The 14878-nt window shown below is 39.5% G+C and overlaps 1 protein-coding gene across 13 annotated transcripts in view; it reads left to right on the forward strand.

Moving 5' to 3' along the window:
* Positions 1-14878, forward strand: part of satb2 (SATB homeobox 2) — a 218051-nt gene that overhangs the window by 133152 nt on the left and 70021 nt on the right. For all 13 annotated transcript variants that reach the window (XM_063051920.1, XM_063051915.1, XM_063051914.1 and 10 more), the window contains one exon: positions 13505-13702. In XM_063051920.1, coding sequence (XP_062907990.1) covers positions 13505-13702 — 198 coding nt within the window. The remainder of the gene's footprint in view (positions 1-13504; positions 13703-14878) is intronic.

The following is a 14878-nucleotide window of genomic DNA, read 5'->3' on the forward strand; positions in this document are numbered from 1 at the left end:
ACATTACCGTAACTCCTTGAGTCAGAAAGTTGGATGTTCGAATCGCATCCCTGCAATTTGCCGGTCATAACTATTGGAAGTGTTGAGATGCTTAATAATCTGTGACCCATCAGTCTTCCTAGTAGGATTCTGTTGTTAGTAATATTCCAAAAGGAGGTATTCTCCTGGGTGCTCTTCGATCACTAAAACATTTTTTTGGTTGTTACCTCATGCCTTTCTTTGGGAACCTGCTGTGTGAAAATTGCCCAAGCCTCAAGATTTTTGTATTTTCTGCAAGATGCTTTGGGATATCTGAGACCATAAAAGGTCTATAAATATAAACATTGGCCTCTTTTTACAAAGGTAATATATAATGGCAAACCTTTGTTGTTGTTGAATGCAGATTCACTGCTTCATCCAGTGAGATTCCCACATTAAAAGAATTTCAGTTCTACAAATGGGTAACTTATGCAGACCTCTTAGTTGTAATAATGCTTATGTATTTTGCTTGGTTTTGTTTTCTGAGCATGAGTGATCATTTCACATGACTAAGAAGTATTTCACACCAGTAAAAACAGGCAAAACATTCAATCACAGGTGTGAAATGCCATTATTCTGTTCCACATGAGCCACCCAGTAACACCATCCACAGCACTGGGTGCTTATTCAGAACACCCCATAGAGTAAACAGAGTAATTCATCCAAAGCCATTAAATATGCCACTCTTTGTTTCACACTGAAGATCTGCATATTGCACTTGGGCCCAGAGCCCTCAGGAGTTCGAACTCCGTCCCGTTCACAGAGGAGCTGCTGTCTTGTACTGTAGTGGGTGAGTTCTCGGCTGCGTAGCCCGCCTCTGGTTCCAAGAGCATCGTCTTATTCAGGAATGCTCTGCTTGCAAAGCATTTTTAATTATTTTTGAAAATGAAAAAATAAAGCAGATCAGTAAATTAATACAGGTGATTAGAACACCAGCTGGATACACACAGCTCAATATGTCAGAGTCTGTGCTTTGTCACAAATTTCACCGGCTCTTTTGGGAAGGGCATGTTGTTGAAATGTAGATCCTTTAATCTGATCAGTCATGCAAATACTTTAGGGGAAAACAGGATTAATAATCCTCTAATTACTGTGAATCTACTTCACCTTGAATATTAGACTTCCCAAAAAGATGCCATTAGGCTTCCCATTAGGGAATTCCTCGATTATCATGATGTCATTGAATCTGAATCCTGGCTGGTGCCTCTTTTGCCAGATAATAATTTTGTTTACACACGCCTGCACACATGGTCACACTTGCACATAATCTGCCTCCTAATAGCTCCAAGGTCAGGACCTACCATGTTGGGGACAAATTGAATACCTTCTTACTTAAAATCAGTTGACAGAAGATACATAATGCACACTGGACCTGCAGCATATTCTTTTAAAAAGAAGCAACCACTGCAAATTACCAGTGATTTGTCCTGCATAGGTTTAGATTCAATGTGCAGCCCTTACACAGTGTCATCTTGGAGCTGATCGAAAACCTTACCCATCAGCTGCAACTGTGACTGACCTCTTCCTCTTTCAGGTGAGACAAGGTGCACATCTGGCATCTCCAATTCTTGAAAGGAACTTCTAAAGTTAGCTTATTACTAATTTATTTTTAAACTCTCCACTCCGTTTTCATTAATAGCTGGAAAACGTGCAGTAAAAGTTCAAAGTACGTGTGACCTCTCCGCAAGGCACTGACGAGTTGGGGGTGGGGGTGTGACCGGGGTGGTGGGGGGGGGGTGGAGGCAGAACAAAGCACCGTGACGGTTTCCTGGTTTTAGATTGTTTGCAGGCATTGTTACTTCGCCTGTTTCTTTGCTCGAAGAGAGCAGTTCAGGTTTGTGTGAATCTGGCCTGTACATGTAAAAACAAGGCAGTGTTGTGTTACAGATTAGTTTATAAATCCCCAGTGGCTTCACAGTTCAGTTCCTACAGCTGCTGCAGATGGAAGAAGGTTTTGTCTCTCCTACGTGCTGCAGCCGGCAGTTGAAGGAGAAAATGGAATGATCAGGTTATTAACATGTAGGCTGTGAGGATGAGGCTGCACAATACGAACAGCTGGTGTTGCTATCTTGGCTGCTGCAGCGGAGATAATCAAATCTCTGTATTTCTGCTGTAGGGAGAGACAAGAACAAGTCAAACAATAAAGGGCCTGCTGATGCTGGGATTAGTACTGATATTTCATAAGTTCTGCATTTACAGCCTTTTACATCCAGGGATATTTCATCCAGCCACATGATATTTTCAATGTTAAATGCAATCCCATCACTTTTGGCTTCTTCCATCCACTCTGTCCCATCAACACATCCAAACAACCATCTGAAGTACAACGTGCCATTGTTTATGTCTCAGCTTTAATACAAAACTTTGAAGTAACTTTGTGAAAGTATATTAAATGCAACAAACTATTCGAAAGTCCCAATAAAAATAGCTCCATGTATTTCCATGTGTTGCAGCATTTGCCCATACTGAATTGTGACCACTACACCTTGATAATGCAGGGATCACTGGTCATTAAAAAGCACACAGGAATCTGAAGTAAAACTGATAGAGGTGAGGGGAGGGTGGAGCAAATTTTTGGACTTTTTTTTGCAGAGTGAATTAAATCCAGAAGGAAAGAGGCACTAAAAACCTTCCATTTATGAAATGTGATTGATGATTGCTATGGTGTGGCATAGGTTTTGTTAAGCCCAGTGTTCAGTCAGCTGAAGGAGTTGTGTCACCATGATGAAATCAAAGCTGAGAAGCAGTTGTGATACCTCAATCATAATCAGAGTTGAGTCCTATCAAGGGAGTAAAAAAATGGATAAACTCTGCCACATCCTCAGGACATCACAAAGGTAGAAGTAAAAGATGTCATAGTTTATTTATTTAAAGATATTGCGTGGAGTATGCCCTTTCAGCCCAATGAACCACACTGTCCTGGCAACCCTGATTTAACCCTAACCAATTTACAATGACCAATTAACCTACCTGATACATCTTTAAAATGCGGGAGGAAACCAGAGCATCTGGAGAAAACACATGCATTCCACAGGGAAGATGTACAGAGACTCCTTACAGAGGAAGCCAGGATCAAACTCTGAATTCCGATGCCCCGAACTGTAATAGCACCGAGTCGCCCTAATCACTACACCACTGTGGAACCTTCTCCTCACCTCGATCAGTTTTACTTAGGTTTCCTACATGCTCTTTAAGGAAGTGGTCCCTGCATTGGTTTTCTTCAAACCAATAGTATTGGTTCAAAGAAAAGCAGGAGCGTTACTTATCTCTAAATAAATACCTCTTCAGAATGTATTTAATGATTAGTATCACATCACCTAATGTGAAAGCTTGTACACAATTTGCAACCACAATCCCATACTGCAACAGTACTTCATTAGCTGGGCACTGAACTTTGAGATATCCTGAGGTTGTGAAAGCTACTATAAAAATGCAAGCCCTTTATTTTCTGTTAAAGTACTTCAGGGCCACTTTTGAAATGCAGTCTTTGTTGTGAGATAAGATTTAGATTTTAGATTTAGATTCAACTTTATTGTCATTGTGCGAGTACAGATACAAAGCCAATGAAATGCATTTAGCATCTGACCAGAAATGCAAAGGATAGTGTTATTTACAAAATAACTGCGAATAAAAAAAGTACTACAGCACACAAATATAGAAGTACTAAGACAGTACAATATGGGTGCAATACTGCTTAGCACTGTGATGAGAGGTTCAGCAGTGTCACAGCCTCAGGGAAGAAGCTCTTCCTGTAGCGCCTACCGGATGGGAGAAGAGTAAAAAGTCCATGGTTAGGGTGAGATGTATCCCTGATAATGCTTTTCGCTCTGCCCAGGCAGCGTTTATGGTAGATGTTCTCAATGGTGGGCAATTGGGTGCCGATTATCTGCTGGGCAGTTTTCACCACACACTGGAGTGCGTCCAATACGGGACAATTGCCATACCACACTGAGATGCAGTTGGTGAGTATGCTCTCAATGGTACAGCGGTAAAAGTCCGTCAGTATCCTGGGACAGAGGTGAGCTTTCTTCATGCTCCGCAGGAAATAAAGAAGATTTCCGCAGGAGATAAGGAAGCATAACAGCCAAATGTCTAAGAAAAGCCCCACAAACACCAAGAAGGTGATAACCAGATGATCTCATTTAAGTGAAATGTTTAAATCATATGTGATTTCCTTTGGTGCTGCTCATGAGAAGATGACGGATTAGTTGTTTTATGAGGCCACAATATTTGACTATGTAACACTCACTAGACCCGATTTTGTTAGTGCAGAGATCTTGCAGCATGGCTATGAGTTCATACGTGCATGCATTCACCCACATGGATAGTTACCGCAGATATTTGCTCTTAATGGCTCTGCGAGGGCAAAAGAGCGTCTGGGATCTTGGCAAGTGATGAGAGAAATATGCGTTTTTTAAAAACTAAGGGTGAAGTACTGAGAAATATACTGATAGAATTGAAACAGACTTTTAATAAGAACAAGGAAATTCAGTGGCATATTAATCATGTCAAATTAGGCATAGAAAAAGAAATCACGAGGTGAAGAAACTAATTGAGAGAGAAGAGACTGGAAGGGAAAGTAACAAAAAAGCAAAATTTGATATTTCTGAAACTATTTTTTAAACAATTTATAACTTGAAGGAATGAAACTCTGCACTGGCAAATGTTCACATTCTGATGGAGAAACCGATCAGCCGTCATTAACAATTATATCAGCATTAAGAGTATCTACCCTGTACTATCAGTGAACAATTCACAGGGTACCTCTTCCTCACCAAATTAATGACAGCCAACTTGTAGACAAATAACCATGTGCATCATTCAGAATATTTGTCAACAAAATCTGCGCTGGTATGGTGCTCTTCTGTCACATTACAGTTGTATCTATGTTGATGTATCCCTTTAAGCACCTAGAGTGCACTGCATTGCATTGCTCAACCAATTGGAGGTTCTATTAGGCTAATCTGCAAGTTAGTAAGAGGTCAGAGTATTACTTTCTCTTTATGAACTATTTTCAAGCATATCCTTTGAGGTTCTATATCTACAAACACACTTTATAGAAGCAATAGAAGTTTTTACTCTAGCTCCAATATTCAATTCGATTGTTGGGATTTCAGTAGAGATTTCCAGTACCATATGTTGCATTTATCATTACCAGGAATTAATTTCTTGGCAAAGCTTTTGCCTCTATTATTCAGTGGAAAATGACTGACTCTCTTCCACTTGTTCAGACTTGCATTTTAAGGTTCACTGTAGAGATTTGCACGACAGTAAGATATTTGAAGTGTAACCCAAACACTCAAATATTGAATAATCTCCCATGATGTCATGCAAATGTCTTTAGGTGAAGCAGGTTTAGAGGTTAGTGGATAATTAGATCAGTATTCCCATGACAATATTATTCAGTATATTGTGCTCCTAATGGCATAAATGCCTCTGAACAAATGCATTATGGGAAATACTCATGTGAAGTTATCTTGACAGTGAGTGAGTTACATTGCAACAACTTTACACGAACAGCTTGCTTTCTCGATGTATGTTGAAGGAGGAATTTGGCAGAAGGTGCATGCAGGGGTAAAATGATGCACACAGTGACAATCAAAATATTATACATTACATAAATGTTTATCAAAATATGCCACTTTTTTCCATACATAATTTACAAAGAATAGAAGTGTACATTTTAAAGTTCTTTAATTTCCATTGTAAGAATATTGAGTTTAGAAATTTTGCTTAAACCGCACGAAGTACACAATATCATAAGGCCCACAACTGTATTCTGCTTCCCAAATTCAGATCTATTGACCATTTTGAAAGTCAATTAGCATCAGCAATCATGGACAAATTTTTACTCAATTTTTATTTCAAGGTTCATTGCGAGATTTTAATCAACACAAATATATAGTATTGAATTGTTTCATTGGTATAAATATTTAATCTTATTTTTTTCTAACTCTGGCAATATTAAATCACTGGGCATGAACTATGCAATGCACTCATGTACGAAGAACCCATCTGTTTGAGAAATTCACTCTGGGAGGGTGGGGTATCTCAGTAGTAACCAATTATACAAAAGTTTCACGGGGAATGCACATTTAAGATTTCTTTTAAACAAACTTATTGATTAGTCCAATTTGGCTCATTTATGTAATAGGTCTCCCAACACTTTTTATATCTTCTTATTTCATATTTATTCTTCCTTGGTGAAATTTCACATTGTAAACCAAGTTAACTTACCCTTCTCTGCTGTAGTCCACCTGTTGCTCTGCAAAGCGCATTGAACAGGAGACACAAATTATTCTTTGGATGGCCTATCATTTCCCACACAATATAATTCTCGTCTCTTTAGAATCTTTAAACTCTGTGAGTGTGGGGAATGTTGGCCGTACCCTACTTTACATTAATATAGGCTGCTTTCCTATTAGATGTTTCAGTAGGTTTCAATAGGTACATTTAATGTCAGAGAAACGTATACAGAATATATCCTGAAATTCTTTTTCTTGGAAAACATCCATGAAAACAGAGAAGTGCCCCAAAGAATGAATGACAGTTAAATGATAGAACCCCAAAGCCCCCTCCTACACATAAGCAGCAGCAAAGCAACAACCCCCCCCCAACTGTCCCACCAGCAAAAAGCATCGGCACCCTCCACTGAGCACTCAAGCGTGCAGCAAAGCATCAATAAAGAGACAGACTTACAGTACCCCAAAGACTACTTGTTCACCCAGTAATTCGACATACCACAGGCTTTCTCTCTCTCCCTTATGAGGGAAAAAGAATTGTCCCCATTTCACAGCGAGAAAAATGATTGCACTATGAATTTCCTGTAGTGATAATTGTGGCTGTGATAATTAGCAAAGACAAGCATGATGCTTGATGTTGCTGTGACTGACAGAGGGTATGCCCTCTCCTGTACATTACCTGCACTTCCCTCTTCACAACGAGATGTGATTTATACCATGCAGATGTTCAAAACCTTGAAAAAGTAATATAATGTTATACTGAAAGTACATCAGATTTGCAATTATAGGAAAGAAGTCTTCTTGCCTGCTCTTTAACATTACTATCAGGTTTTCAAAGCCCAAGTTGGATATTACCCCGGCACTGTATCTTGATTTGCTGCTTCCTTCAGACTTGCAGATAGTTTGCACTATCCACTGGAAATGATTGCATATTAGAATAGGAATTCTTATCATGTGCAAGAAACATTATTTACATTGGTAATCATTCCCACACTGCTATCACAACAGTAATTCCCAAGCTATATGCAAAACAAATAAATTATAACTAAAAAAGGAGATACATTACCAGAAAATGGGGGATACATTTTAAAAAAGATTGAAGATATTGGGCAAATTATTTGAAAAATCTGAATGCTTCTGAACATTTCACATCAACTATAGGTAAACATCTTTCTATTATCCATTGCCTCTGTGGAACTGATATATCCACAACATTTCATTGTGTGGAAGACTAGACGGTGTTTCATGAGACAAAGGCAACTCTCCTCTTAGTTTGTTTCCAGTGCATAAGGCATTACATAGGAGGATTTTTTTTCCCCATTAAGCAGGGAATTGTACAAAATTACAGTGAATATTTGCAACCTGCTGAATTAGCTTGCTATTTTTGAAAATATTTTATTTCAGTCTTTTCATCTTAAACTGCAGTTTTTAATGCTACGTATTAGCATTTCAGAATTAACTCCATGCATGTACAGTGGACATATTTGCAAATGGAAATGTTTATCTTGGTAGTAATTGAGATGGATCTTTCACTTGGGGATATAAACATCATATGAATATTTTTTTATCTTGATTTCCTAATTGAATTACAGAGATTGATTTTTTTGAAGTGGCAATATGTTTACAGCATCACTAATGCGATACTTTTCCTTACACGGGACACTCTCGGTGCACTTTTGGGAGAATTTGCTAGCCTTGTTGTTTTGAATATGCAAGACTAAAATGTAGTTTGGTATTATGATCATGCCTGATAATTAAAAACTATTAAAATTTGTACCTGCATATTTGGAAAAGAACTGGCAAATTCCCACAAATAGAACAGTAATATTAATATATTGTTATCATTCAAATTTGCTTTGTACGGTGTACGTTACATATAGTTTCCATGAAGTCACTTGTTTATCAAAAATATATTTTGTTCAGAAGGTATATAAGCAAATACGATTGTGATATGCCATTATCCACATTCATTGTACCAAGCAATTCAACACATTCCCTTGAAATGTGTCAAAGCCCCTAATATTTCATTGTTAAACATTGCCTCAGTGAAATGTTTGAGTGGTTGTTTCAGTATCCAGTGGTGAGATGGTCCTAAGCTGTGGTCTTTCCCCACAGAGTTTTTGCATTATCCCCACCGAGCTTCACTGCGTTCCTCAGCATGTACGCCTGCACTGCAGAATGTGTCAGTCCAGAGCACGTACTTGTGCACGTCTTGTAGCACTGGAAAACCAACAAGCTTTAAGCAGAGCAAAGTGCATCTTTCACCAAGTTGAATATCTCCCAGAGGCAATCAACATTAGTTTGTCTCAGTATGCTTCCCTGGGAACATCCAACCAGTACAAAATTTGGAATTATCTTAACCTATTAAATAAAAATACAACTTGCAATTTTTGTTGATTGCTTGTTTATTACTGTTATCATCATAAGGATGATTACTTCCTGATAACAAGAGTCTTGGCCAACTCATTGCTTCTCTTTCTCTCTGCTAAATACCGAATAACATTCTTTCTAATACCTGGTCTGACAGTTAGGACAAAGCTTTAATTAAGCACAGTCTGGTACAAGAGGGGTGATTACCAGCTCTGAAATTCCAGTTATTACAATCATATGAATTAACTTCATGAAAGCCAAGAGCATAACTGAAGTCCAAGCCTGAAGTCAGCATCCTTCCCTCTTTGCAGATTCACATTATCACCACCCTCAATTCCTACAGGGCAAATGCTGGCAGTGAGCCATAAAATCATGACAACTAAAGCCACAGCAAGACCACTTGATCCCGCAGACTCAAAATGGACTTCATCCCACTTCCCAGCTCTTGGTCTTTATTCCTAATATTGCCAAATTTAACAGAAATGTTACTGAAATTAATCAAGATTCAAAGTTGTTTAATGTCATTTTCAGTACACAAATGTAAACGAGAATTACATTCCAGATCCAATGCAGCACAAAAAAAGCCCACAATGAATATAAATATGTAGTAAATAGCTGTAGCTTATAGACATTGATTGTAGGCACAGGAATGTCTGTACATAAGGTGACCGACAGAAAATGATAAGGTAGTTGTGTCTTGGGGTGTGGAGGGGTGGGTTCATGAGTGGAAGTGTTGGGCAGCCTTACTGCTTGGGGAAAGTAGCTGTTTTTGAGTCTGGTGGTCCTGGCATGTGTGCTGCGTAGCTTCCTCCCTGACGGGAGTGAGGCAGACAGTCCATGGTGGAGCAGGGTGAGTGGGATCCTTCATGACACTCTGGCCTTTTTCCAGTACCTTTCTGAATATATGCCCTAGATAGCGGATAGGCTGGTGCCAGTGATGCGTTGGGCAGTTTTGACTACCAGCTGTAGAGTCTTCCTATCCTCCGTAGTGCAGTTTCCATACCAAGTGGTGATGCAGCCTGTTAGGATACTTTCAACTGCATATCTGTAGAATGATGTGAGTATAGACATACATAATCCAGTTCTCTTCAACCTACTTAGAAAGTCGAGGCGTTGATCAGCTTTCCTGATTGTGTATAATGTGTTCTGGACAATGAAAGTTTGTGCGAGATGTGCACTCCCAGGAGTTTGAAGCTGCTCAGTTTCCACTGCTGTGCCATTGATGTAAAGAGCGGTGTGAGCGGTGTGTGTTCTCCTGAAGTCAATAACCATCTCTTTTGTCTAGTTGCCATTGAGGAAGAGGTTTTTTGCCTGGCGATAGGTTCCGAGCTCTTCTACCTCCTCTCTGTAGGCCGTCTCATCATTGTTGGTGATGAGTCCCACCACTGTCATGTCATTGTCGAACTTGTCAATGTGATTTCTCAGATGCCTGGCTGTGCATCAACACAGATTTTCATCAGAAAAACTGTCTGAAAGGTTCATTAGTTGGAAATAGAGGGAATAAATTTGTGCTGTTGGTTATACATTTATGAGTTAAGCTCCAATTTCACGGAATTCTATCAGAAGGATTTGTAAATTCTGTTCTCTGATGTCAGCAAGCTGTGTCTTCTGTTTCTCACCTGTAATGACATGTATGGTTCTTCTGTTACCATTCAATTGTATCTATTATTTTCAATTCTCCAACACCCCCAGCCATTGTCCTCTCCTGCAATTGTTTGGACATGATTTCATAGATCTCATAGATCCTCTGCATCTCCCTGAGTATCACAGGATAGTGAACTGAGCAGAATTAAAAATGAGCGGCTGGAGGAACTCAATTGGTCAGGGAGCATCTGCAGAGGGAAGTGGACAGTCAATGTTTTCGGTCGAGACCCTTCACGTGGATGAAGGGTACACATGATCTTCACCTGTGAGCCTCCTTTGCCTAAAGAAAATGTCCTGGCTTATCCAACATCTCTTATACTGTAACTCAAGCCATCCAGTCCTGGTAACAGCCTCGTGAATCTTTTTTACACCCGTTTCAGCATAATGGCATTCTTCCTATAATGTGGTCTCACCAACAATTTCTACAGTTGCAGTATAACATCCCAACTCCTGTTCTCAATGCCATGACTGATAAAGCTAAACACTTCACCACCCTGTCTATCTGTCTCACCACTTTCAGGGAACTATGTACTTGAGTCTCTATGCCTCTCTGTGGGTGTGGAGCTAACAGCAGAGAAGCAAATCAGAAGCCTTCCATAGGAAGTTGCTCATTAAAGGCCACTGGCCTGAATCATTAATTCTGTTTCTGTTGGTGTGTTTTTTTTTTAATTTCAGATGTGTGGCAACTGCTTTTTCTTTTGCAGATTACAAAGGGACATAGATATATCACATCAGTGAGAGGGTTTATTTCAGATGGAATCCGGTGTGGAAAAGAGTGAGATAATTGATTTTATTCGCAAGAAATACAAAACAAAAAAAAAATTCTTAATACCAAGAGATTAGACATTCTGGAGAGGACAAGAACCTCACCTCATTATTCTCTTATTGCTTTATTTATTTATTTTATGTCTTTGCATTGTGCTGCTGCTGCAAATCGACATAGAAAGTGATAGTAAACCTGATTCTGAATTACTAGAGGCAGGCATAACCAGGCTAATGAGTTGTATGTGGTTTATCTGAAAGGATGGAGTGGCAAAAATACTTCAGTTGTACAGTGGCTAAAGTACTGTGTTCTGACAGCCACAGGTAGATCCAGGGTCTCGGGATGGATGTATCAGTCATACAGGTCAGGTTCACCTGAATATCACCAGAGCTAAAAGAGTTACACATTGACGACAGGTGCTATAAAATTGTTTTGTAATTCCTTAATTACAGTAGCTTCATGAATAATTCTATCGGTTCTATTTAAAATCAGATAAAGGTCCAGTAGATCAGATTTTCCCCTTGTAAGGAATACATGACAAGTTGTCACAATCTTAAGATTAGAGTGAGACCATTAAAGATTAAAATAAAGCAACAGGATTTTGAAAAAATGGAACCTTTCTCCCCTTGAAGTGGTGAATTGGAATTCGCAGGTCCAAAAGAGTGAAAATGATTCTGAATTAGAGACATTTTAATGGACTTGGCCTCATTTCAGCCATGATGTAATTGAACTGCAGGAGTTGTCAGGACTGAATGGCCTGCTCTTCCACCGCACCCCCCCCCAGCAATCTGTGTGGTATACATACAATATATTGTAAGCTTTTTGGGGTGATGATGATATGTGGTATACATACAATGTATTGTAAAATTTTGGGGTGATGATTTTGTATTTACAACATGCATTTTCTGGGGTTTGAAAATCAGACCCCAAGTTCAGGAGAGTTCTCCTCAAACTCGATAGGACCATTGCAAATATTAATAAGACTCTGTGCAGTATATTTAACATAATTGAGGGGTTTCTAAGTAAAATGGTACTGTATCATTAGTTGCCAGTGAGTAAGCAAATATTTTTTAAAGTCACTTTATCATAACCTTAGTTAAAAATAGACATATGAAGTAGGGAGGAGTTTTTCCATAAGGCCAATATCACATTAAAATCAAAGGTTAATCTATATAAGCCTGATTACTTGCCGGGAAAGATTAGACATCCAGTGTTTAGATAGCTAACAATCTAGACTCTCCCAGATTAAGAATGCCCAACAGATGGATATCTTGTACATTTGAACGAGCATTTTGAAGACCTGTGGGATAGACGGGGTTGGACTTGGTGGCTGCTTCTTCGGCAGAGTTTCTTCTGTCTCATCACAACCCTTCCACACTCCAGCCTGCAAATTATCGTGGGCTACATTGAGCTGAGCTGAGATAGGAATGCTGAGGAGACTCAGTTGCTCAACCAAGGAGTCAGTGAGATTAACTGGTGGCCACCCTTCCCACGCCTGTACACTTTCCCATCACAGCTGTCTCTGGGATCCTCTCACATGCACCGTTTTGTTCATTTCTGACTTACGAGGAGTTCGGGTCACAAACAGTTCCGAGGAACGGGATCCTGTCGTAAACTGGGAGCTACTTGTATTTCATATCGCAGTTCCCGTGGAGTAGTAATACATGCATAATATATGTTTGACCATACAAGTCAATGCAAGACTGCATGGAACAGAGTTCCAAAAGCAATGATGTGAAGAAATGTAAAGTGGTAAATATAGAACATGTAAAGGTATAACAGGCTTTGATATTTTGGACTAATAATATTTTTCATTTGGGGTGCGTAGTTAAACTACATGATGCAATAGTTAAAGAAGCAAACCTAAACTGTGAGCCAGAAATGACTTATGCCCAACTCTCGGGGAGGGGAGGTAATTGCATCTTTTCGAAACAGCCCATAAAATATAGTTATTATGTAGTGTCTGTGGCTACCTCCATGTTGGACTCCCTCCAAAAGGCCATCTTAACTTTGTATTCAATTAAAGTCACGATGTAAGATGAGGCAGCCCAGTTACAAAACATACTTCTCTTTCACCTTGCTAAATTGTAATTGCTTCAAATTATCAAAAAAAAATCATCATTGAAAATTCACTTGGGAGTGCGGTCAATCTGTGTTAAAATATTGATAAACCAAGCATTATTTGCACCGCAAACAAAATTAACTGATTTATTGATTTATTGTCATTGTGCCCTGCAATTTCTCAAGTTGACTGCATGTAGACTCTGACACGATTTCTACCAAGAACGATTGCTTCTTTCGTACTTTTATCTATTTTGTACCCTGACCAGAGTTTTGTGATGCGCAGAGCAATTTTTTAACTCATAGGCTTGACAAATTGAAATAGTTTACAACTTTGGTGTATATGTGGATCATTGCAATTTTCCCCTCAAAGGCTTCATCTCACCTCTCCAACTTTCTGCCTCAGGGATGGTTGTGTGAGCTGCTCCGCTGGAAGGAAAACCCGACTCCAGAGAACAGAACCTTGTGGGAAAACCTGTGCACTATCCTACGCTTCCTGAGCCTTCCTCAAGCTGAGAGGGATATTGTCTATGAGGAGGAATCGCGGCACCATCACAATGAACGTTTGCAGCATGTTGTCCAGCTGTCCCCAGAACCTATCCAGGTGGGTTAACCCTTTGTGCTGATTTAGCTCTTAAGGTAATTCTCTGTGTGAAACGTCAGGTCTAAGGCTGAATATGACTGGAAAATCTTGCTATTGTGATCCTTAATGAATGGACGCTTCGCTTTATTGGTGATGTGTCTGATGGGTTATGTACTATGCTGACAACAAGGAAGGCAATAGATAGGGTAAATACTGGAAATACTCAATAAGTCAGGCAGTTTATGTTAAGAGAGAGACTCAAATGACATTTCAAAGCAATGATCTTTCAGCAAATCTTGAAAAAATTGTGAGTCAAAATGTGTGAAGTTTGAAGATGCAAAGGAGTAAGAGGAAGGTGAACAGCTGGAAAGCCTGGTCCCCAGGGAGAAGAGATTAAATGAAAAATGGAACATGGTAAACGGTCAAAAGATAAAAGCAAGAGATTTTACAGATGCTTGAAATCCAAAGCAACACACATAAGATGCTGGAGGAACTCAGCAGATCAGGCAGCATCTATGGAGGAGACTAAGCAGTTGACATTTCAGGATGAGACCCTTCATCAAGACTGTCAAAGGTCGGCTCTGGAGGATCATTAACCTGAAATCATTGAGCATTCAGAAGGTGGAGAGTGCATTCAGAATGTTCAGGGAATTAAAGTGACAGATGACTAGAATCATAAAGGTCATGGTTACAACATAATAGAATTGTCACCGAACTAGCTCCCTCAATCCAGTAACCAATGACACTACACATTACCAGAAGGATATGTTGGCAAAAAAAAAAATCACAAGGTATAATTCAGAAACCTATAGCAGGATGTAGATTGTCCTCCTTCTCCTGGAGCTTAAATACGATTTTTTTCCTGCATGGTGTTTTGGGCAAACACAGTTCTGGACCTGCTGGAGAGAAAATGAAAATAGCTGTGGTGCATCTGATGTCAGTTCTGGCTAATTGAAATGGAAAGGATTTCATTCAGTAGCAGGGCTATTTAGGTTGATAACTAAACAAGGATAACCTCCCATGGTTATGCTGGAGAGAATGCAGGGCAGAATCACCAGGATGTTGTCTGGATTGGAAGACTAGTTACGAGGAGAGATTGGATAGGCTGGCTTTCTTTTCCCTGGAGCTAAGGAAGTTAAGGGGTGACCGGATGAACATTTATAAGATTTTGATGGGTTACGTAGGGGAGATAGGCAG

The sequence above is a fragment of the Mobula hypostoma genome, chromosome 6, assembly GCF_963921235.1.
Source record: "Mobula hypostoma chromosome 6, sMobHyp1.1, whole genome shotgun sequence".
NCBI classification, from domain to species: domain Eukaryota; kingdom Metazoa; phylum Chordata; class Chondrichthyes; order Myliobatiformes; family Myliobatidae; genus Mobula; species Mobula hypostoma.